This window comes from Temnothorax americanus, unplaced genomic scaffold, assembly GCF_048541705.1.
Source record: "Temnothorax americanus isolate GAGA-0224 unplaced genomic scaffold, ASM4854170v1 Scaffold1, whole genome shotgun sequence".
Taxonomy (NCBI): domain Eukaryota; kingdom Metazoa; phylum Arthropoda; class Insecta; order Hymenoptera; family Formicidae; genus Temnothorax; species Temnothorax americanus.
Window position 1 is genome coordinate 946,314 of NW_027509230.1, and position 25,738 is coordinate 972,051.

The window sequence follows — 25,738 nt, forward strand, 5'->3', positions numbered from 1 at the left end:
GGCCGCGGCGGCGGACGCGGCGGCGGCAGCGGCGCCCTATCATCATCATCGTCGTCATCGGCTGCTACGTACCGCGGCGGTGGTACAGCTGCCGGTACCGATGCCGGCAGGTCATCTTTACAACAAGCGAGGGCCTGGTCAGATGCCGGGCGGTATTGGTAATAACATCAATAACATCAATAGTCACATCGGGGTCGGCGGCACCGGCGGCGGCATCCTTCATGGAGGAGTCAAGGGCCAACGGCAGCCGTTCCTTCAGCGTCTACCGTCGCGCATACACGATCTCACTCGGGCGATCGAGATGGCCGTCTCGGGAGCGGCGAATACGGCAACGCAGCAACAGCAACAGCAGCGTCAGCACGCGCAAGCCAAGCAGACCTCCCTGAAGAGCAAATCCAACAACAATCGTCAGGCCGGCAGCAAGAAGCTTCAGCAGAGCGAGAAAGTGTAGTTGCGAGGAGTGTGTGAGAGAGAAAGAGGGAAAGAGAACCTGAGCATATGTGTGCCTGTTGCGTTCGTGTGCGTGCGTGTGTGTGTGCGTGAGAGAGGAAGAGAAAAAGAACGGTTGAAGAAAGAAGAAATGAAGGAAACAGAAAGAAGGCCGCGCGAGAGATACTTAATTAGAAATAAGTAGGTTGGATCGTTCGACTGTCCGATATGTAATCGTGGACTGTGCGTGTGGAAAGCTCGAAGGAAAATAACGGGGGGGGGGTAGAAAAAAGATGCGATATTAACGAGTCCTCTCGTGTCCTCTCATTCCCCTTCTTTTCCTCGCTGCGCTCTTCCTCTTTCGAGTTTCTGTCCTTGCGTCGTTGGTCGAAGACAAAAAGAAGGCACGCGAACAGGAAACATCCTTGGCGTCTTACTGACACAAAATTGTAAAAAAATTTGACTTGGAAGACGAGAGATTGAAGCGCGTTTTTGCCTTCGTTTTGCGTCCCTCCACATGCTACAAAATGCCGGATAGGAATTTTCGTTCCTAGTTACAAAGGCATAAATTTTCCTGACGCGCGAGGATGATAGGAAGATAAAAAGATCAATTAAAGAGGAAAGAGCCGAATCTCGAAGTTTGCTTACTAGGTTTTACGCGTAACTCGCACAGTAATTTGTCCGTGCTGTATATACCTGTATATACATATTGCCGATTTACATGTATGTGTACGCGAAGGCATGCTTGTGGACCAAGTTGCGTCCGCGTGTGTGAACAAGACGACAAGACGGGGAGAGCTCGAAGCTCGAGGAAAGAGGAAGGCGCAAAAAACCGAGGAATGAAAGCGAGGAAGAAAGGTAGAGAGAAAGAGAGAAAAAAGGACTTTCTTTTCGATTAGCATTTGACGATGCGTCGAGAGCCTCCGCCGGGCATTTCGGCCGACCTTTATTTATATATTTTTTTCTGTACTTAATGTACATCCATGACCGGATTAGTCACGACGATATCGGGCTGTGAGACTGAATCACACATCAGACACGCAATTAATATACATATACACACATACACATACACTTGCACGTACAAGTAGAACGATCACCAAAACTCGCGGTGTTAAGAACGGCGGGCTGTCGTGAAAGAGAAACATATTTCGAGACGCGCTTACACGAGATAAAACTCGTCGAAATGCGGGAGAAAGAGAGCTGATGGGTGGGAGAGAAAGGGAGAGAGTGAAAGGAAGCAAGAGAGACGGAAGAAAGAAAAGATGGAGAGGAGTATAAAAGAATAAAACCTCAGAGAAACACTCACACACAGTGCTTAGTAGTAGGTGGTTATACATACTCGTTTTATGTATAAGTTTTAGAGTATTAGCGTCGTGTGGATGAGAACGAGAGAGAAACAGGTGGGGAGTACGGTGGAGGGTACGAACGAAGTGCGAAGGGAAGGGAAGGAGATATCAGGGTAGGTTAAAAAGGTTAAATCGATTTCGAGGGTTTAAGAATTCGAAACGCGCGGGGGCCGTATGGTAATCGAGAGAAAGAGAGAAATACGAAAAGAAAAACAGGTATTGTGGGGCAGGGCTCGCACTCACGTACGATCGTACGGAGGAGATTTCAATGTGCGGGCACGATGTGTACCTTAATGTAACCCCGTAAGTTTAATAATTAGGATGTTAACCGTTTGACGAGCATCGACGTATTTATTCTCGGGCGAGGCGGCTCCCCGGAGGATCGACGGTTCTCGGGGCTCGGTATAGGTAGAAAGAGTGAGAAAAAGAGGGAGAGAGCATGGCCTGAGGGATCGCGAAGCGATCTAACCGCGTATTATAATAACCATTACACTTCGTGCTAGTCAGTACTCAGGTGGTCTCCATTGCCGCGCATACGTGCCGATGATACGCGCGTATGTAATGTGTCTCTTTCGTTTTCCCTTTTTTTTTTTCTTTTTTTTTTTATATAAGACGTATTTATTAGGTAGTAAAAATGTGCTTTCGCATTGCAGGATCGGATTCTCTGACTCTCGGCAATTCTCCGCGAGGATGCACCGTCCGAGAGGGTATTTTACGAGATGTTACGTAGCTTCGCGTCAAGTCTTTTATAGTTCTCCGAGAGATTCCGGGTAAAATCGGGAATAAGAATATAAAAGAAGGTTTTTTGTCTGATAAAAAAAAATTAAAGATACTTAAATCTTCGCATATACATAAATATATATATATAGATATACACTTTTACACTTTACAATACGTGAGCCATCAGATAATTATTCAGAAACGCGTGATCGCTCGAACATCGCGCGCGTTTGATTAGGTTCTTATGCTTACGATAAGGTTCTTACGCTTTTTGTCGTTGCGGTTGATTAATTGACGATCCTGGGAAATATTCCCGCGCGAACATTGAGGATTACATCGATACGAGGGCAAACACGATGATAGAAGAAGAAACGGATGCAGTAACATCCGTTATTTTACTTTTACCTTTGTGTCATGAAACATCGATATTGTTAAATTCTCGTTCCAAGATTCAATATTACGAAAAAATTATATACTTTGCAGATTTATCGCGGACTGGGTCTCTTTAGAACTTTGAAATTCTAGAAGAGAAAGCTTCTCCCGTTCCTGCATGTGCTTCGAGGACGGTGCATGCGACCGGTATGTGATACGGATTAATGACAAGATTGGTTGACGTTCGATCTCAAGTCAGATTTAAGGAATCACGCATCTAGTCTACGTGCAAGCTGCCGCGTCGTCGGTGCGGTTTTACGCGAAAGATAAAGAAAAGATAAATATCGGTAGTGAGAAGCTAAAGGCGCGCGGACGCGACGACGAGCGCGGCCAAATGAAACGGCGCGAAGCAGGCGAGCCAGATTCCTCACGCTCGTTCGCGCGATTGTCGTTGCCATTCTTTTGAATGATGACGATTCGGTTTATCGAAACATTGATTGTATCGTAGACAAGATCCTGAAGCGATTTTCCGTAGCTGCTCGTCGCTTTGGTGGAATCGTTATCCCAACGAGACTTTGCACGACCGCAGCTCAAGGAGTGCGTCCGCAAGTGTAAGTAGTTCAGAAATCGCTTTTCGAAAAGGTGATTCTCTGCGATTGCGCGCAGAGATCACGTTATCGAAGTGATTTTTCGCACCCGCTTCCGTCACTTCTCTCGAGTGATCTTTCACAACGGGTAGCAGTCCTTGATCCGCAATTGCGAACTCGCCTGAGACGACTTATAAACGGAGAACGATCGATGGATCTCCAAATGGCGCGAGGCGAGCGTGAGGACGCGGATCGCGCGTTACTTAATTGAGAGTGAAGCGATACGGTTAAGGGTAGATTTAGTCAAGGAAACAAAAAAAAACATTTAAACATGTATGTTGTCCTATTTATGCGTACCTTTTTGTGTCTAGTCCGGGAGTTGCGAGGAGACTGTCCCTCGGAAAAGTCGCGCGCGACTCCCACGAGCGTCGTGGATTTTCTTTTTCTGAGACATTACTTTATTTATTCAGAGCCGTCGCCGATTCGCGCGCGCGAATCCTTGCTCGATGAAGAACGCGGAGGCGTTGGGCGTCTCGGCGAGGCGCCAGGATCTCGTGAACGTTAGTGCAAATTAAGGCGTCGACGGGCATTAAAACGTCGCCGCGTAAGCGCAAACTCGCTGATCGGAGGGCGTTCGAAGAACGATTGGTCTCCACCTTCATCGCTCATGATTATATCGCAGCACTATTATACTAGAATGTCGCAATAGAGCGCAATACGTTTGTACGTGCAGACAGCACGTACGAGGCGTTTCCCTCGATTGATTCGCACGAGCGAACGGTGTTTTTTATTCGCAATTTGAAATATATATTTCGCGTGCTTGTCGCGCGAGCACCGATATAGAATATTGATAGATCGTTATTGATTAGAGAGTAAATTAACGGCGTACTCTGATATGCCACTTGCCGCGAATGAGTTCACAGCTTGACAGCTGTAATTTCACGCGGATACGTGAGAGATGAATCGTATCTCGACGCATCCTCTCGGTGGTGAGACGCATCCCATCAGCGAGACGCCCGTTTTTCGGGACGTTTCATATTACACATGTGCGAATACACATTTGCCATTATAATAATTATTCTTCTTCTTCTCACTATTATTGCCGTATTATTATACGATTATACTTATTATTCTGATTACTATTATTATTGCCATCGTCATCGTCTCATTATTATTATGAATTAATTATTATTATTACTTATGATCGTGTATATTTTTTATGTCTCGTCTAGTAGCTACGTGTAACCTCTAACACCTCATTACTTACTCTCGTATAATAATATTAGAAAAGAATATAAACAAGTACTTCTCTTTCACTTGCTCACTTAACATCGCTCTACTGTCGCCACTTTCTGCCAACCGCTCTATAACTATTACGTTGCTACTACCGCTACTGCTGTGTTACCACCACTACTACCACTTACTACTACTACTTACTACTACCGACTATTTATTTATTTATTTAATTATTAAATAACAACAATTTATTATGTTTTATTTAAGGATTAAACTGATTTGTGTTTGGTTCAAACGTCGTTTGTTTTATTTCTATTAAAAATGTTTCAGTTGCCACATATTCACCCGGCATCCCGACCCTCCTTATGATCATCGCCGATTCGTTCCTCCTCTCGACCTACTCACCCACCCTCCCTCATCGACAATTCACGATCTCTTCCTGACATTCCACGAGTTACAGACTGATGTAATAGCGATGTAAAGAATGACGAGCCGCTCGACCTCGATGCACGAGACACCGCTCATGGATCCTGGTTCGTAGCGTCTTTATTATTCATAATTACTATTAACATAGTCGCGAACACCGCTATATAGAAACGAGTCGTGCGCGAATCACGAATTGCTCGTTTTAATTATCAAAATCTGGAGGCGATCTCGATAGCGCCATGTATATCCGCGGAAGATGCTACCGCATGTTTCCCGGTGCAAGATGGTTTTGGAGAAAAAATGATTTTTCAGCGCACACTTTGCTGGCGGTGTTCACGACGGTGCGTAGAATGGTCTAGAGATTACTATGCGTAATTCGAGTTTTAAGCTAGTCCTTAATATTCCATTTATTACTCTTGGAGCTTGTTTTATGTACGTTCCAAAGAAAATCGTGATCGAAACAAATTGCGTTGACTGCGTTGTAGAGGGATGACTCGATACAAAGTGGAGAAAGAAAATCGAGTCGAGTTCGATCTCGACGTGAAAGTAAATATTTCATTACATTAAGAGAGCGTACAAATCGATTCTTCGCAAGGACAATAGTCCCTCGAAATACAAACTCCGCGAGCTAACGTCGATTCAACGTCGACGTCCAGATACGACCATCGAATCATTCCTGCCGTTTCAAGGAACTTAAAATCGTCGACGACGATTCACGGTTCCTCGTTCGAACGATTCACGTCGGGTGAAAGAGAGTCGAACTTCCGGGAGTCTAGCAGGATGTCGAGTTACTTGCGTATCTTCCGCGATGATGGGTGATTCGGAAGGTGAGCAAGGTGATTTAATATTCGGCCGCTTCGAGTATCGGTGCGATTGAGCACTCGTTGATCCTTGAAGTCCGAAAGGCATTCTTTCTGGATTCGATCTCGAACGAATGGTCCGAAGGGAGTCGCGTCGCTCGAGACGCGAGGCGTAGATGTAAAATAATAGGGCGGGCGGAAGAGAGAAAGAAAGAGAGACGCGGACACGAGGACCATGGTCCTCGGATAGCCAAATCTGTCGAGAACAGACTTTGAAAATGTCCGCTATAAATTTTGTCGATAGAATGCCAGCAGCAATATAACCGACTCTGCTAAGTGCTAACGGAATACAATGGCAAATTGATTGCAGAAACTGAGCAAAATCTGCCATTTAAATGTTTGCCACAAAATGACAGATTCTGCTCGGTTTCTGCCATCAGATTACATTGGCAGGCTCCGTGATATCTGAGAAAATCTGCTGCCAATCTATTACGGGGGCAGATTACTTACTGAGAAGTGATTCAAGATTAAGGAGGGAGATGCGAGAGGGAAGGATAGTGACCGGGCGATTAAAGAGTAATGCGAGCCCTACCCCAACTCTTAGGGGGTGCCGACTCGCGCTCGCAACAATTTGTCGACCGAATTAATGTCGCAGGCGAAAGGATGGAGAGAGGCGAGTTTGAAAGAGAAAAAGAGAGAAAGCGCGAGAACGAGAGAAAGAGAGGGAGTGTGAAAGGGAGAATGAGCACGCTAATCTACTTAAATATAATATTACATACGATTATTATATATACGTTAGATATACATTATGTGTATTGTATTTATGTCTCAATAATCGTTGTTAGTTATATCGCTATGATGATGATGATAATGAGTATGATAATTACCGATGACTTCGGAGAAGGGGAAGGAACATAAAACCACGGAATTAGACATGCATACACACGGTACATATATTACCACGCGCGCAGCCGCGCGAGCTTAGCCTGTGCGATCCGCGAAGTCATCGATTCTTGTATCGCGATATTCGAGGAACAACCTCTTCTCTTCTTTTATTTAATTAAAAATTAATTTAGTTACAGATACGTTCTATTTATACATATACATATATCACATATCAAACTTTTCGAAGCAGACGCATTTCTAATTTTATTAAATTTAACTTGCGGCAAATCGGCTTTCTGTCGCGAAGACTGCGTTTCTCTATGTCGAGCGCGCGAAGAATTAACGACGAATAAATAATGTTTAACGTACGTGCACTCCTCGTGCATCTCAAATGCGGTTCGTCCGAATCTCCGATGTATATTCGGTGTACTCGCCGACCGCACAGGCGCGCCCGTGGGACGCGGGGGTCTTTCCCGACGGCAGGATTTCAAGGTGTATCCTGTGCAACATCTCGAAAGAGATACGAGAGCCTCGAAGTAGATCGGTACATTCGCGGTTTCTAACTGATTTCTGCGATGGACGAACGATATTACATTTATTAAACGATTTACATTTAACCATTAGTCGCATTATCGATATTATTGTACTACTAACTAGCGCTCGTACCCTCTTATACTCGTAAAAAAAATGAAAGAGAGAGAGCGAGAGAGAGAGAGAGAGAGAAAGAAAGAAAGAGAGAAAGAGAGAGTGCGAAAGAGAGAGAGAGAGAAAAGAAAAGAAGGGCAGAGATTGCGGAGGACGGGAAAACGCGTGCTGGAAAAATCGAACGCGGCTCAATCTGTCGGACGACGATCGGCGCGCGATGATGGGAATCGTGTATTGTTGCGGGAAGGGCGGAAGTATAACGTCGCGGGATCAACGACGTTATTATTAGGTCGTTCTCGCGGCACCGTATATTTGAGCGTGTAAGATGAGTCTCCGCGAGTCGTCGCGAATCTCTACTGACTCGACGATCGGCTTCGGAAGTACTCGAGGTACGGTATCGCGGGGATCTCCTATTGCTTGTTCGTCGGCGAAATGACCGGGACGTACTCGTCGTCGATGGGGAATTTCTGGAGGATCGCGAGACGCGCGATTCTATCGGCGCCGGACCCTCGCGGGGACTTCGACGATGGGTCCTCTCGGGATAGCGCGGAATATTTGCGGAGAAAACGGTATTCTCGGCAGGGCGTCGCGAAAGAGAGAGAGAGAGAGAGGGATGAGAGGGGGCTCGGCCGGATGGGAAGCAAGCCGGTACGGTAACGAAACGAACAGTGGTGTCGAGCATCAGCGTTGAAGCTCGGACGTTCCGTTAATTCCATTGAGACTCGTCATATTCGTTGGCACGTCGCAAGAAATACGAACTTTTTAATGATATAAATTTCTCCTTACTCGCGTTCAGGTCGCCTTGGAAATATTAGCAATGTGGACGTTGGTAAAAGAAATCCCGCTTTATTCTATCTTCACCTGTACTATTACTTTAGAGGTATATTTTGAGACTTGCCGCATCGATCACTCATATTTATCATCCTTACACAAGTTTCCATTAATTTTCTGGTATCCATTGCTGATATTTCTCGATATATAAATTTGGAGATCGATTGACGTAAAATGCGCGCGATGTTTATTCGCCTCGCATCTGTGCAATATAAAAGCTCCATTGGTCGGCCGAGGCGCAGCTCCGGGAAAATCCAAAAGTGGTGCTGTAGTAAAAAAAAAAAAAAAAAACGTTATCTTTCCTCGCGAACTGGCGCCTCGCCGAAGACGAGCCGATTTTACGAACAATTTAAACAAAGAGGAAGCTAATTATATAATTAAGTGCAATCATAACAGTCATTGACATTGACGAAATTAATTGTTCGGAGCTGGGAATGAAATTTCGAATGACAACGAAACCGACTTAGTTTTCTTTTTTTTCGCAATACTGATAATCAGTCAAAAGGATTCCAGCGATGGAATCGTTTTGCGAACGGTCTCGCTGAAAATTCGCGGCGTAATTTTCGTAATTTTCAACTCGATCTCGAGAACTCTCGCGGATCGGTGTCCGCGAACGATAATCCGCCCGAAGATTTTCAGCGAAATCGTTTCTCATACGTCGAAGCAGCGTCGCTGTATGCTAAAGTACGCACAATCGTCGTCAGTATGTGGCGGCGATTTGTTTGTTAGTTGTAAATCACGAGATTGTCCATAAATCATTGTCATTAATCGCATCGTGTCATCTATCGCAATCGTGGCATTCATCCTAGGATCGTTTCGGTTTCGCTTTAAAGACTCATTCGTCGATTCGCTGACACACCGATCATCTCATATCTCGCGTCGTTATGTATTACCATCGAAATGCCACGATCAAATCGTTTCATCAAATCGTTCACTATATCGCGCATAAATTCATATGCGACCATTCGTAATCATTATTCCATTTCATACATTAAATGCGGCATAATAAATTTATTACAAGACTCATAGTCATTGATTCATTCACCCATCGTCATTATTCATCATTGATCGCCTTCTTCCTTCGTGTTACGAGGAAAACAGGTGTAGCATGTAGGGAAAATCCTTGTGATGAGAGAGAGAGAGAGAGAGAGAGAGAGAGAGAGAGAGAGAGAGAGAGAGAGAGATCCTCCGATCTGCAATTGTGCCATCATTACGCCGGCATCAATGACCGAATAAACATCGCCCGCCCCATGCTCTTTTTTTCAATCCGAACACCCTCTCATCGCTCGATAATTCTCATCGTCCAGAGAATGGGAGTTACATCCATGAACTTTAATTGTCATCATTACAGATTCCGCGAGCGCCCTTGCATGCATTTTTCTAACCGTCCGCGATTCCACTTTGGTTTTCAATATGTTAAAAATTTCGAATAATTGCGCATAACTGTGTTACGAGTCACGATAACGCTGCATCTTCTTTTGAAATTAATTATCTCGACTCTTGGATCGGTTAATTTTTTTATGCGAGTCATGTTTTTTTATGCAAATTCCACTTGTGGGATACTATTTTTGCGCGGACTTGGGTACGCGTACGCACGCAAGCGTTTTCCGGCGTGTATGAATGCGGAAATCGTGCGCGGAACGGAAACAGTGTCGTGAGGGGAAAACAGTAAAAGCAACTCTATAGCTCACCGTAGGCCTAACTAAGAAAAAAAATGAAAAGTATTTATGTACTGTCTAAACTAACTAATTTAAAAAAAATGCAGACAAGAAAGCGGGAGAAAGAAAGAGAGAGAGAGAAAGGGGATATCGTGCAAATAGGAGAAAGAGAGAAAGAGAATCAGAACGAATGCGAAAGAGTGAAAGAGTGAGAGAACGAAATAGAAAATATTTAAAATACTCGAGAAATTACTCCGAGACGAGCCACAACGATCCAAAATAAAAACTGATAAATACTCTGTAACAAAAAAAGGCGAAATAAGAAAGAAATAGGGACAGAGAGATTAGGTGGACGAGAAGGGAAAAATATGTGAGTCCAGGGAATGAAAGGGAGAGCGTGGGGAATAAGCGGAAAGAAAGAGGAGAAGAGAGACAGTGAGATAATCTATAATCTTCTGTACATGTTTTGATTATTCTAATTATTAATTATCATAACTTATAATAACTAATTAATTAATTAAATTAATTGATATCTATGAAACTATATTTAAACGAAACAAAAAAACGTGGTAGCTAGTCTGTCAATGGATGTATAAATATTTAATTACGATAACTCTATAGTGATACTAAAAAAAAAAAACAGAACAAGATAACTGCGCGAGGATGAACGAGAGAGCGAAAAAAGAGAGTCTGGAGAACGATTGATGTGGTCTTGGGAGAAGAGAGCAAGCGAACGAGAGAATAAAAGCGAAAGAGCGAAAGGAGGTAGTATGAGAGGAGCGAGAATGTCACATGTGCACACTCACACACATACACACACAAGCTCACACACAAACGTTCGAGTACGCGATATAAGAATATAAATGTAATTATTAAACTAACGAGAAAAAAAACACAAAAAAACAACGGAAAGTCAAGCGCGCGAATACAAACACGAACAATTTCGAGATATATAAACGAAGATAACGGTTTTCCAACGGGTGTCCCGAAGATTTTCGTTGTACGTTTAATGGAACAGATTTCGCAAATAATCGCGGAAAGGGGGGAGGGAGGGAAGGGACGGAGAGCAGAAGGGTAGAGTTCTTCCGGTCTATAATCTTCTACTTGAAAGCAAATCGGGGTCCTCCTCGTGGCCAGGGTGCGAAAAACATTTTTTTTTTCAATTTTCACGCGTTCCTGCGAGCTAAATTGATCGTCGTCAATTGATTACCACTGTAACAGCCGTGATTTGCCGCGTGCATTCCGCTTTGAATGAAAAGATCGTCATTTTGTTGCGGTCTTGCAAATCTGGCATGATTCGTTGGTAATTAAATTAAATTGACGATCGATCAACCTTATCGAGAGAGAAGCCCGCAAGTTCGTGCGATAATGTAGCAGCTACGATCAGCTGATGTGCGGCAAAATATGCCATATTGCGTTTTAATCGCGCAAACATCTCGTTTAATATCCAAGTTAGGCGCGCGATGCAACCGTATCGGTCGTTCTCTTCTTTCCGAATCACGATGGCGCCGAGAGACTCGCTCGCTCATCGATAAGACTGTTACCGAATCTCGCAACGACCGACGTTCGTAATTTCGCGTTTTTAATTAAGCTACTCGAATTAAGCGTCCTTGTGCGACTAGAGGAAGTTATACTTGCACTTCGATACGCGCACACGCGTGGCGACGCATTAGCGAGGAATCTCGTTTTACGTCGAACTACGAAGTACGAAGGTATAGCTTCTCGACGAAGCTGCCCTTCGAGGGGAAAGCTGGAAAGGGAAGTCTCGCGTTCTACGTTCCTCCCGATACCGGTCTCGACCGACCTAGCTGGCATATATAGGGAGGAACATGCTCGGAAGCTTCGACGAACATCGGGAAAGTCTCTTTGTGAGGAGGACTTCTTTTTCCAACTACCCTCAAACTTTTTTTTGTCGGACAAAACGAAGTTTGCCGCGTCCAGAATGATTGAAAAAACCGTGCACGATCGCTCCGTCTCCTAAACCAGGCTGGTCGAGATCGGTCCAGACTGGTTTAGTTCGGGACCAGCTTGTCTCATTGTCGGTCACTCCGATCGTATGCGCAGTCGCGGAAGATGAGGCCTATTCGAAACAGGACGTTTATTAGCGTCAACGCGAGATATAGAAGCCAATTGAAGATGATCTTTCTTCCCGAGCGTTTTTATGAGCATCTCGAGGAAGCCCGGCAGCGATCCTTTGTTCCCTATCAATGTACGATGACGCGAATTAAATACGACTATTCAAATTTTATTCGCGGTACGATAGGCGATGAGCTAAAGCAGGCAGTTAGGTTTAGTGTTAAATGTACGCTGAACGTATCTTTGAAATATGCGGAGAACAACTGACCTCGCGATAATCCTCGCTTGCATTTCCGGCACGTTATCGTGAGTAAAATTAATATTCGTGTACCGCACACACAATCCGTTTGCGCAAATTTGTTTTCAAAGATTTGCATTGCGATTCGGTAACTCTTTTCTGAGACGCATCGCTTATTTCTCAAATCTATACTTATGATGAAAGCACAGCGGATATTATTTTCTACTCGCGACGTGTCGTGTGAATCAAAGTTAATAACTAAAGAAAAAGTAGTTCCGAAAGAACACGTTGTAATTCGTATAATTCGTGTAGAACAAAAAAGAACGTTACTATTTACAAAGGCTTTGCTATTTACTTTGGCGTTTTTTCAAAATCGTTCGTTTTACTATCGCGAGAGCGAAGTATATAGAGAAAGAGACTAAGAGAGACTAAGAAAGTTAAGATTCATTAGCGAATGGGCGAGAGGGATGAAGAGTTAGGGTGCTTAATATTTCGACGAAATATTTGCGAGGTGCTTGTTGATGTATAAGTAAGATCAGAGGCCAATATCGATCATTTTATATCGAAACATTCCATCCGAATCTTGAGGGTTATCGCGCGATACGAAAGACTTCCTTCTCTCGTCCGCGATCTCATATTCCGCTCTTTTAGTCCACCAGGATCGGAATTGTTGCAATTGTTGTAATTTGAATTGCTTTTATTTACTTACTCATTAGAGTCTTCATGAATATATTTTTGCTGTCAAAATAAAAATTTTAAATAATTGAGATTAGTTATTTTTTGCACACAATGCAAATACAAGTAGACTAAATTACGTGATATTGTTCTGAGCAAAACAAATTTGAAAAACGTATTAACATGAAAGTTCTTTCGATGCATACTTCTACTTGGATTATTAAATGGATTAAAAATAAGCCGCGTCCAGACAACTCTCAAAATATTTGATTTAAATATCTTCGAAACTGGAACATTAATATGCGTGTATATTCATTGCAGCACCTCTCGTATTATTCGATATATGCGAGTAATTTTGGACAAAGACGGATGAGAACGTTCACATACATTCCCGTACATTCCACAGCGCGTTAACCCTCTACGTACAAAAAAGCCACGAGAAATATTATATAATATATAAATATACATATGTACATGTATATACGCGCTTTTGATTATCGACACTTCGAAACGTATTATCGTACTACCGCCAAAGATGTATATCCCTTTGTAGCAAAGGGCGCACATATTCAACATGGACTCGAATGGAATATTATTATTATTAAAGCAAAAAGACTCTGTTTCTTTTCTGGACTATAGAAAGAGATATTATCCAAAAAAGCAGTTATCTTAATTAAAAGTAACAAAATTCTATGCTTTAGCTTTAATATTGATTCAAGATGAATGTTGAACAGTTACTTGATTAAAATTGAAACAAGTATTAGTCTATTCAATGAATTTACTCCATTCACATTCATTTATTTATATTGAATAATCAAGAGACAATTTTGTGTTACATGATATTTAAAACACTATGTATTTCTTACTTTTATCCGCAGCGACTATTAATCCTAGAATGCTACTGTATGCTATGACATTTCTCTTAACGCGATACCACGTCAGTTTATCGTTAAGCAGATTGTTTGGCACATCGTAAAGTATCGGCAGCGTTCTAGGGCTAAAGCGAATGACGATTTTTCATTGCGCGAATTATGTTTTGAGAAGAACGTCCAGATAAGCGAGCTAATAGTTTACCAGATGTTAAGAGATCGCCAACACGATCGATATTTTCCAATCTGTGCATTGGCGAGTCGTCGTTTTTGTCGCTCGATGGCCTCCTACTACTATATTATGACTACCAACAATTTTACCACTACGATATTATAACGTTGTATGTGTAAGTGTTCATATAAAGACTATTGTCGGGCAGGCTAAAACGCAGTGCAATACTTCTATTTGGATATTTCCAGCCTTGAGGCAGTCATTAAACGGACAAATCACGCCATTAGAAAAGGCAAAAGCGAGTGAGAAAAAAGGAACGAGCGCACGAATGAATATGAAAATGAAAAGCACTGTAAGTTAGCGTTAAGCGCATTAATCAGGAAAAAGAATGCGAGAGGCGAGAGAGAGAGAGAGAGAGAGATTTCCCTTTTGAATTTTAGAAAAAAATTGATACGATCGAAGCGCACAGTAAAATATCATTTTCTTTCGGTCGCATGATCCTGCGAGCGAAAGCGAAATAGCGTAAGACTGTTTCTCGCTTCGTTCGCCGAAGAATCTGAGATAAAAATCTGTCCGTATTTTACCGATATTTCAACGATAATCGTAACTGTAAATAGACGAATGATCTGTTTATGCCACTTTGGACGAAATATATACGATTTCTTGAATAACTTACATCTCTGTACTATCCGATTACTTTCGTTCTTGTTATGAGTATCAAGCTATTGATGAGATATCGAAGATCTAAGAGCTCCAATCACGCACACCGCTTGATACGCGACATAATTTCCACGCGAAGATTTGTTTCACAATTTCGTTATGACCAACGAGTATAGATGCGATCGATGGATACAATCGAGGAGCGGACGGAAGACATTAAACACGCACACTTTGAAATACGAAAATTGGTTTCATCCAATATTTCTTTCAATTTAATAATGATACTAGCTTTTCCTGTTAACTATCGGTCAACGAAAGAGAGTGAACGCCAAATTACGATCTAGAGAAATGCATGGGAGAATTAACTTCGATTCGTGACTCATCACACGTTTTTGTAATTTTTTTATAACTCAAAAAGTTTCTCTTAAAAAATGAATTAATTATGGAATAATGATATTTGTTGAGATTTAATTTTTAAGTTCTTTTATATACGGATAATAAGTGTTTAATATTTTAAAATAATTTTACGGTAAACTTGCTTTTTTAAAATTACGATTCTGTTTTTTTACCGATTTGTTTTTAAATATCGTCGGTCAACTGATGGAAAGATGAGGAAACATATGGAAAGTTAATCACGCACACGAACGAATCGTAACTGGAACGGTCATGAGGGAAATTACAACGTGATTAATGTTAAGACTTTTTTTCAACACGTTTTATTTATCAGATCATCCGATCAATTTGCGTGTACGATTATCCGCGAGATCAATCTTCGAGCGATGATAAAGAGAACGATGTATTCCGATATTCCTAATCCGATATTAGGAAAAAATATATAAAACCATTCTTTTTTTAAAAATAATTTTGATTTTTTTTTAACAATGAATTTATTGTATTTATTATCGGAATATCTGGAAAATTTTCAGACGTGACTATAATGATTACATAAATATGAGCAAAATTATCAATTGAGGATTGATGAGAGACGAGAACGGATGGATTAATTATCACGATTAATTAATTAATTAATCACGCACACGTTCAAAAACGATGACACACTCGCTTATCGATCCCACGTGTTTGTCTAATTAGCTGTCCTACGCGATTAAATGCCAGCTCCAGAAAATGCGCTAGAAAATTATTTGTTTTCGGTCCGTTAATTGGTATGATCACATGACATAACGATATATGGTAAACAACGTGATAAGCGGAGTATATTATGGGGCATCCTAGAGAAAAAAGAAAAAAGTTCACTGACATAAAATACCAGTTGGTTATAATTATTCCTTTCTTTTACATATATACATATATACATTATATGTACTTTTTAATGACAACGAGTATGTTTTATCAGTTGATCGATCGATTTGACCTTTAAACAAATTAATCGGCGTCGACGGCGTTAATTGCACGATTTAGACGTGGGAACAAGGTAGCTTTTTAATCATACGCGTCTTCAAGGGAGAAGGATCGCCGCTGGATCTGGTATGCTATTATTGGAATAAGTGATAAATTGACGCAACGTGTGCAGCGAAAAGGGCGAGGCGCTTAACGTTGTAGATACCGTAAGCGAAAGTAACGCGGATCTAAATAAAGTGATGTATTTTATGACGGGTTTATACGGTATTAATAGCGATATTTACTGTAACCGAGTAATAAAAGCGGTATTAAGGAGGAGAAACCATGCGCGATAGCTGTACATTATAATAAGGATAACGATAACGCTAAGATATTACGCGACGTGTATTCGCTAACGCGAAAGGTGGACAACGTGGGCGAACGAACATGACGAATAAGGATATCGGACTGCTAATGCGATGGGCTTTTGTTCGAATATCGATACCTTTCGAATCGCGTTCTGAATTGCTTCAAACGTTATGCAAGAAGAGCACCGTGAAAATTGTGATGACCGGTTCAATCTTTTTCACTCAGCTGTGAAAAGATCATTTCACCGTTATTTTTCGTTCCTTTTCTTTTTCTTATAAAGTTTAAGTCTACTATCACATTATGAAAATTGTGATCATTTTTATTAGCGTAAATCAAGATAAATTCAAGTATAAAAATAAAAAATCATAAATTTTGTCGCAAAAAATTAAATTGATTAAACTCTCTTCTTTTTTGCGTAATCCTAAACATATATTTTGAAAATAGATCTTATTCCGCAATTAAATATAGCAGATCGTTCGCACGCGAATGTGTAAATCGATTAGTATCGTTCAACGCTTTGGAGGGGGGAGGGAGAGGGGGAGAGATTATATCTTCGCGAGAGGAATTTTGCGCGAATCCTTAATGCTTCCAATCTTAATCGGACAATTCGCACCAAGGACTGCATAAAACTCCAAGTGATAATAATAGCGATAGTATCGCGAAGACCTAAGCATTTCCAATTTCGCGATAATCGATATGCTTAAACGATGGTACGATTAAAGAAAAAAAAAGCGTAGCGATTAATAGACGAATGAAGAGGGAATAAAGGGGGAGTGAGGGAGTTAGGATAATTAGGGGGTTGTTGCATTAATTCGAAATCAATTTTGAAGCGGCGACCATCGTGATAAATACTAATATACTCTTGTCGAGACATTCGACGTTATAGGCGATCGATGAAGTTATTTAGTGCGTAATGACAAGCGAGGAGAATAATAAATTTTTGATAATCGGAAATGTAAGAGAAACACCCGCTGACTCTCAAAAATAGATTTTACTCCTTAGGCCTCGCGGGAAGTGTATACGGACGAGGGGATCGACTCGATCGAATCGGGACGGGAAAACGATTGGCTCATCGAGCACATGTCTGACCATACACCAAACTTTACTACTGCGAACAGCTTTACTACGTCACAGGGCTCAATAAGAAGAAGAAAAAAAACATTAGGATGTTGACGTAAAAGTATGTGCTCCGTATGTCGCGCGAGAAATTATCCTCGCGGACTTAAGGGGAGCATTTTTTTCGTTATTAATTCTATATAGCTCGTAGCATTCGGCGATGCCAGTATTTTCGAACTCGTCGGCGAAATAATTGCTCTCGTCGCGAATATTGATTGTCGCGCACGGTGTTCAAGGCACTGCGAGCTTACGGAAGTACAGTTTAACCCTCGATAACCTGAAGATTGATTATGACATATTTAATTCGAATAAAATTCGCAATTAATTAGATAATCGATCTAACGAGAGAGAGTTGCCGCCCGGCAACGACGAATTAATTGCGGGTTAAACGTGGGGGTTTCCGTGAGCGCCGCGATGGAGACCGCAACTAGTATATATTATATATATACACATACGTGCTTTATTTGTATATATATATTGTATATATAATTAAGACGCCGTCGTGAGAGAGAGAATGCACGGCGGTGCGGACGTATCGAAACGGAACAATATATGATAAGAGGAAGACTGGAGGAGAGGATTAACGCGGAAGAGTTTCGCCTTTCCCAAGGATCTTTCCGGTCGATTTTTTTCCGTTCGTCGGAATTTGGACACGAAAACCTGCACCCTGAAGCAAGCCCTGAGCAGGCCCGATGCCCGCTGATGATACCTCGTTGAGATCCATCATCGACGGGCGTCGACGCCGCAAAACCGCATATCGTGTAACATTAAACGACAAAGACGAAAGAAAAAGAGTCTCTAGAACGTTTTTTAACCTCTTAAGGAGTAGGGGTTTACGGGGCCCGGGCCGAAAAGGGGGCCTCAGAGAAATATTTTTCCTCGCTACACCTTCGAGGATCTTAGTTCACCTGTGTGCAATCGCGGAAACGGCTTTTCCGTTATGTATAGAATGCGTAGAGAGAAAGAGAAAGAGAGAGAGAGAGAGTGTTAAATTGAGATTGGGAAGAGAGAGAGCGAGAGAGAAAGAAAGCGAGAGATTACCATATTATATTCTCAACAGAGCTCTGTATAACACATACTTACTTATCGGTGTTATTATCGTTCTTATTATTGCTATTATTATCGTCATGCTATTACGTACATTATACATTATTAGTGAACGAAGCGCGATATTACGCGTCTCGAATATTATTATCGGATTATTAGTATGTCTTATTATATCGTGCGAGATACGCGCTCGCGGGCGACGGGACACCTCGCACGTTGCCGTTGCTGTCCGAGATATGGGACCAGATCCCAGATCAAGCAAGGACGAACAATCACGAACACTTCATCTCGATATAGCGAAAAGAGATGAAAACTTGAGCTCGTTGGAGCTCTACCACGCCTATCCAAGCAAATTCGTTCGTTCGTGCTCGTTGCGCTCTTTGCTCGACCTGGATCCGGTCTAAACGAACATATGGCGATTAATTAACGTGATCGAGCATCCGCGAGACGTCATGTCGCGTCGCGTGTCGCCATTCATTTGTCAGAGATATATAATGATTTCATTATTTCCGTAAATGTATAATACATTGTAGGATCGCGCGGCAGGATTACCACGTGCACTTCACCGTGACAGCTGGATCCGTTAATTGATAAAACGTTTCCCTCGAACGGAACGCGGCACACCGTTGACCGCCGCGTTGACGATTGTCGATGCATTATCGATACTTTTTAAGGGGTTAATCGGGATACCGACGATAACAAATGCAGAAAGCTTCCTATATACATATACAGCATATGTACAAACTACACATATATACACATAAAACAAGTGCGTAAAAGTAGGATGTTACATGCCGTGGAAACGGAGCGGGAAAGAGAGAATCCCTTTTTTTTTTTTTTTTTTTAATCACGGTACACGTCGCGCCTTGAATCAGATATGTCTCGAATGAAAAAAATGTAAAAGTCACTTCTACTTGTTCGACCAGCTTTACAGAATTCCCAGCTATCGAGCCCGTTAACTTCGGTACGATTTTACCCTCCGATTCCATTCGCGGTGTAACATCCGCGAGGCAGGACGAATGGACCACCCTTGAAGAAAGAAGGGACACATATATACATACACACATACATTTATATACATACATATGGGGAAGCGGGAAATAGTCACGCACACGGGAACACGCACATAAAGAAACAGAAGAAGGGCACACATACAGACGTAAAAACGGTATAATTAGACACTACATTCTTTGAAACACGTGCGCGCCACTACATTGTTGATATAAATTGCGATCCATAATATGATTATTAATATTTACGATATAATTATTATCTTGCATTGTCTAGTCATACGTTATTATTGTATAACTAACGATATTAATTATTAATTAATCTGTACTACCTAGTCGCATTATGTGTTGCATAAAGAGAAAAAAAAAAAGAAAACTACGAAAATTCCGAAGGCAAAAGAGACCGTGCGAGCGAGAGAACGAGAGAGAAAGAAAGAGAAAAAGAAAGAGTGAGTGTGTAAGAAGAGAGCAAAAGAGAGATATGATTTGGATAACGATGATTCGCCCGGTGACAACAACGATGATCAATACAATATGAATTGCTGAAAATTTAATTTCCTCTTTTGCAATAAAAAAGAAAGTAAGTACGATTAACGTAACGGTGATTGTAGTTGCGGAGAAAACCCTTCCGAGACACAAATAGTCCATTAATAATTAATTCATGAAAAAAATGAAGAATACTTGGTTTAAATTTCTCCTTTAAACAGGACTTATATTTTCAGCGCTTCATGTATCCCCGTGCGAGGATGCGGAATGAGATAAAAAAAGAGATGAAAAAGAGAGAATGAGATAACGTGATGAAAGTGCGTGAGAGAAAGGACGAGTGCGAGGATTTCCTCCGCGGTAAACCGCTGATAAATCTATGATGATCGAGTCGTAGCGATCGCAGATTTGTGATACGGGGAGAGAAAGGAGAAGAGCATCGAGCTTTCGGTCGCGATTCTCTCGTATCCGAAATTGCGATTTTGCTCGCGAATCTCGGAACAGACGAGAATCGCGCGAAAGAGAGCGGTCGGCTAGTTCGAGTCGCTCGGCGCTTTAACGAGAGAAGACTGATCTGACTGATTGACTGGTCCGGTATATACAATGCGGCACGAATTTTAGACTTTTAGGCGATCATTATCGAAGCATCGAAGCGACTGAAAGGCAACTAACGACAAAAGAGTGTAACTGATCAAACAATCAGATTCTTTGAGATGAACGAAGCGAAGAATAGCGATTGATTTAATCGTGGTGATACGAATCGGAAAAGACGTCGTCATCGTTGGAACGAATAATTTGAGAATGTCGGAAAGAAAGGGGTAATTAAATCGCGGGAAGAGAATCTCAAGAAATGACAAGAATCGCGAAAACTGACGGTGTTTTCTCCTAATTCGTATCTCCAATTGTTTTCTGTGTCGCGACCTGTTGCGCGCGACGATACAACGATGATTTACGGATCGAGCAAAGCGCGTGCGATAAAAAACAAACCGTAGGATATAGATCGCTACGTCTCGATCGATCGTATGTCTGCGAAATGATTAGGGAAGGCGCAAAGCGATGATAACACCAGCAATTTAATCGGATGGTGATGATTATGATAGTGAGAGAGTAGCGAAAGATAGAGAGAGAGAGAGAGAGAGAGAGAGAGAGAGAGAGAGAGAGAGAGAGAGAGAACGAGGAAAACAAAACGTAATTACTGTCATGAAACACGCACGCGCGCGTCGCGAGGCTTTCCCTGACGCGCCCGTGCGTGCAGGTAGTAACAAAAGATGAAAGGAAAAAAGAGAAAAAAAATGAAGAACAAAACGAGTATTAAATATATGCGGGGGCCGTGGAGAGGAGGGAACTTTCCTTTTATTCCGTAAAAGAGGAAAAAGAAAACACCCGACGGGCGTCCTCCACCGTTTTCCGCGACGTCCGTCGGCATCCCATCGTCTTGAAAAAAGAAAACATAAAATTAAAGCAGAAGTAAAACGCGCGATACACGTATACGCGGTTCGCTCTCAGTTTTCATCCGAACGCAGCATCCCTGTATCCCGCAAAACACATTCTCTTTACGTACGTCGCCCCTCCTCTCCTGTACAATCGAAAATCCTATCCTGCCTTCCTGCTTTCCTCCCTCCCTCCCTCCCTCCTACCCGAGGAGAGCTCGCGGGCCCTCCCCATATTGCAATATTTGTACTTTTCCATGTTGAAACCTCGATATATAATAAATTATATTAAGAAACTTCGATCGTCTGTCATCTTTCGCACGAATGTTACCTCTACTGATAGCGTCTTAAAAAATTTTCTTCTTTTTTCTTTAGGTGTTACACTCATATACTTCATATAATAATACGACGGTTCGGATAAATACAATAAGAATTCACATGTTGTACATTTCTAAGTTGCTTTTATTTGATAATTACTCATCACGTATTTTTCCTGGTAAGAGATAAATTTTAATTCTCCAATTATCTTAGTCTATTAAAAAACATGATTCCACAATAACTAAATTGGCAGCGTTTCTCGATTTGCAATTGAAATTGTTCCGTTAAAATTGCACTGATCAATATCGATTATCCATTTGCACCAAGTCTCGAGAAGAAAAATTAAAACCACGAGGAATGGTTTCAGCGTTGACAATCATCAAACATTATTTTTTCGCAAGAATCTATTTTTTCTTCTTTGGGGCAAATTCTAAGCCCCTTATATAGGTCTTTTTTATTTGATATTTCTCTGCAAATAATAAATAACAAAATTACAGAGAGTTTGCGTAATTGTAAAATATTAAATTAAATATTAAAGTCAAAGCGAGACTCACCTGTGAGTAATTTGTACACGTATAAGATTTGATTCCCCTGAACAAGAACGCTTGGTGTCTTTTTGCCAGGATCATCAGTGATTGTCGCGCTCGCGCCAATGCTCTGGCATTCTTTGCTGAATTCTTTCGGATTGATCCCGAACGTTTCCAGATTATTCACCAATGTTACCTGCAATTGCGTGACGTCAGAAAAACGAATAACTTCTGTATCAATTTGTAAAAGCGGCGACGCGCCACATTTACCTTCTTTCCGCCTGATCGCACTGTCACTCTCATGTCGATCGGTTCCAGTTTTCCCGTATGCAACAAAGTATTTCCCGCGAGGGTAACCTCATGCATGTGCGTCATGCGTCCGATAAATTTGTTTATTCCATCCTCCATCGTCACCGTCTCCCGATGAGCCTTAGTTCGCATGATTCCCGCCAATTGGGGATTCAGCTTTAACGTTCTGCAAAATTAACCGCTGTCAATGTAGAAAAAGTGCGAGATTAGTTTATACGCGAAGCATCGTCGTCTTACTTTCCATCTTGCAGACCCTCCACTTTCGCGTACTCAGTAAAACACTTTCTGATATCGGCTCTTTTCATCACGTCACCCTTTCTGCAATCATCATCATGTATTCGATGTAAAACGAACACAATACGCACGTTTATATATTACGACGATGTAACGTTCAGCGGCTTTTACCATCGCCGCATAGAAAACTGTCTCTTCTGCAATTACATTGCGTCGCGATAAAAAATGACGTCACTCACCAAGTGCCATGCCTACCGTACTTACTCATAGCCGAATTTTGATAGAACTGGCAGAACGTCGGCGGTCACTCGATAACATTCCGACACGACAGCGCTGTTCGAAACCACTGGTTCAACCGCAGCAACTGGTTCCTCGGTAACGACTAATTTTCTCACAAGTGGATGATCAAACTTAAATAAATAACGAAATCTCTTGTAATCACTCGATATCCTAATCAAAGAGCTTATTTCCAAAAAGTTTTTTAATATATTCTTTATGTCTTTGAAGAATATGAACCTGAGCGATTTGATTATAAATAAAAAAACAAATATTACCTTAATAGACAGCAATGATTCAACGCCTTTTGCAATGGATGTATTGATTATTCCTTTGGCCTTCATTTCTGCTAGAAAAACCGATAACTTTTTGTACCGAGATTTCTTTACATCAACGTTTTTATCCGGCGGACATGCGGCCAACAGATGATTTTTGAAAAAGTTGGACGACAACATCGGCAAATCGCTAGACTTGACTGTCATCTTGCAAGCTTTCAAGAAACAATATTCCAGTAGTCTGTCCATCTCTTCGACCGGATCAACTACTTCCGGTTCAACTATGTTTGAAATTTGTACATCTTCAGTTTCCACATCTTCTTCTATATATTCCTAAATAACGTAAAAAACAATCGATTTCTCTTGATCTAATTTTGAGAGAATCTTTGGCAATCTACCTTAGAAATGATTTCATCTTTGACTACGTCGCTTGAACTCTCACTCAGGTCTAATTCGTCTAACGTATCCGGCAATATTTCGCTTTGTTCTGCGATTTCCTCTCGATTAATCGATTCGATATCTTCCAACGTATTTGTAGGGCTGTCGACGTTTGGTAAACCCAAATCAGGCCTCAGGGATGGTTTGCCTAATCGACACAACGTGTCACCGATAACGTGAAAAATCTCTACGCATTTTCCATGACCGGCCGCCATATACATGTCCTCGCTGGAAAGCGCAGTTACGCCGACGGCAACTGCAGCCTGCAAAAGGATTAAGGAATACTCTTTTTCTCTCAACATTTCGATACACAATTAACCGGTGGGATGATATAGGTCCAAACCTTGTTCTCCTCGGTGTTGATCAACACTGGAGTGCCCTTTGGCAGTTTACCAAAGCTATGTAGGGTCACTGGCTCCTTCAGAATCAATCCAGGCAACATGAGATTCGCGCCGGCTAGCAATTTGGACACGACTGGCGTGTGCGTAGTGAAGGCATTTAATAAATAGGGATGGTGCCATAACGTATAAATTGTGGGAAAGAGCAGAGTGTCGTACGAATCTAGTTGAAAGAACATGGGTATCTTGGCGACGCAATATACTTTGCCTACGTGTCCACTGTGCGTTACTATTTTCATAATGCTGATGGGTTCCTTCTTGGGCAACAGTGATCGAATATCTTCGTCCGAGAGACTCGGATATGCCATCAATACCTCCTCGCATAATTTTTTCCTGAAAGCGATAACAATAATCAATTATCCCTCTTCACTTAGGACATATACGAATTATATTGCAAGTCAAACAGATTCAGAGATATATTGTAAAAATTAAGACGTCTGGTTATTATTGTTGGACTTGCAAATTCTCTCTTATATTTCATTATCTTCCGTGGGAGTACGTAAAAGATGTTCGTGAATAAGACGTTTGTTTGACAGATAAGGATGCGGAGTACATAACCTCTTGGTCCTAAAGCTACCGAAGGATTACCAAAACGTCCAAAAAATTGTACGAACCTCTCAGTTCCCTTCAACTGGTAATTAGTCTTGACTTTGAACGGCTTGATAAACATGTTGAACGGGCGAAATCCCCGATCGGCGAGCGCGCGTATGACGTTTAAACCTAACCCCGATCTGCCGTACGGCGGTGCATCCTTGTTTATCTCCGTTGATAGATCCCGCAGGCGCACGGCAGCGGCAACATCGCGGACGTCGCTCACGTCGCTGTCGGCTCGCTTCCGATGAAAATATTGATATCTCGAACCGGAGCGACGACGTCGACTTCGATCGCAGCGATTTTTCTACGTTATATTTTTACGCTTGAAATTAATAAGCGTTTGAGGAAATTGAGGGGAATAGAAGAAAGGAAGAAAAAAGAAAGATTAAAAATGCAGTCGAAAGATTTCATTGTTTTATATTTAAGAGATGTAGCACAGACGCGCACCAAAATGATGTTTTATCGGCAGTGTCGGAAAATGAACATGGCTACGTAGTACTTACTAATTTCGAAAGCGAATATACTAGCGGTAGTGTACGTACATCAGGGGCTTTTGACTTTCGACTGCTTTCGACTTTCGACGGTCCCATAAAAAAGGCCGGGTCGGCCGGGATCGGCGGGATCCGGGATGGCTTCTTTCAGGGTTTTCTCTGATGCTTGGACTTTGATCAAACTACAATTAACTTGATCGGCGATTAATTCAGCCGACAGAATTGCTTAAACAAGTGTCTTAACTGTATCATTTCGTCCACCTGTTAAGCAACAAAAAATTAATAATAGTACAAATATCGCTCACAAATAATAAAAGTCTTATCTCTTGAGCGCAAGAAGCGCAAGCAAGCGCAGCTGAAACGGAAAGAAACACTCCCCTTCCCCTTCCCCGTCTATCTGTCGCGCGTTATGTCCTCTTACGGCACGTGCGGACAGTACGTGCGAAGTGTGTGCTGT

General features: G+C 41.8%; 3 protein-coding genes across 5 annotated transcripts in view; 2 read left to right on the plus strand and 1 right to left on the minus strand.

The window, feature by feature from the left end:
- The window catches only part of LOC143893399 (ELAV-like protein 3), a 64,201-nt gene extending 43,040 nt beyond the window's left edge, over nt 1-21,161 (plus strand). For both annotated transcript variants that reach the window (XM_077398844.1, XM_077398851.1), the window contains exon 8: nt 2,432-21,161. In XM_077398844.1, coding sequence (XP_077254970.1) covers nt 2,432-2,552 — 121 coding nt within the window. In that variant the 3' untranslated portion in view covers nt 2,553-21,161. The remainder of the gene's footprint in view (nt 1-2,431) is intronic.
- On the plus strand, nt 101-21,161 carry LOC143893486 (uncharacterized). Its single transcript, XM_077398955.1, has one exon. The coding sequence runs from the start codon at nt 101-103 to the stop codon at nt 449-451; it is 351 nt and encodes a 116-aa protein (XP_077255081.1). The 3' UTR covers nt 452-21,161.
- Nucleotides 21,162-21,862: 701 nt separating this feature from the next.
- On the minus strand, nt 21,863-25,734 carry Eif2d (eukaryotic translation initiation factor 2D). 2 transcript variants are annotated; one of them, XM_077398457.1, is made up of 10 exons: nt 25,333-25,734; nt 24,811-25,094; nt 24,142-24,529; nt 23,759-24,061; nt 23,364-23,693; nt 23,074-23,219; nt 22,813-22,893; nt 22,537-22,741; nt 22,294-22,462; nt 21,863-22,208 (listed from the first exon to the last, which is right to left on the minus strand). In XM_077398457.1, the coding sequence occupies exons 1-10, from the start codon at nt 25,378-25,380 to the stop codon at nt 22,144-22,146; spliced, it is 2,019 nt and encodes a 672-aa protein (XP_077254583.1). In that variant the 5' UTR covers nt 25,381-25,734; the 3' UTR covers nt 21,863-22,143. The 2 variants fall into 2 exon arrangements, with proteins under 2 accessions (XP_077254583.1, XP_077254576.1); XM_077398450.1 differs by having other exon boundaries at nt 25,294-25,734.
- Nucleotides 25,735-25,738: the final 4 nt, after the last annotated feature.

Excerpts from the sequence above, each read along its gene's own strand:
- LOC143893486 (XM_077398955.1), top strand. The coding sequence starts at position 101 with ATGCCGGCAGGTCATCTTTACAACAAGCGAGGGCCTGGTCAGATGCCG.
- Eif2d (XM_077398450.1), bottom strand. The coding sequence starts at position 25,380 with ATGGGACCGTCGAAAGTCGAAAGCAGTCGAAAGTCAAAAGCCCCTGAT. Across the intron at positions 23,220-23,363 it reads AATCATTGCTGTCTATTAAG|TTTGATCATCCACTTGTGAG; the intron begins GTAATATTTGTT and ends TATTTATTTAAG. Across the intron at positions 22,209-22,293 it reads CGTGTACAAATTACTCACAG|AGAAATATCAAATAAAAAAG; the intron begins GTGAGTCTCGCT and ends TATTATTTGCAG.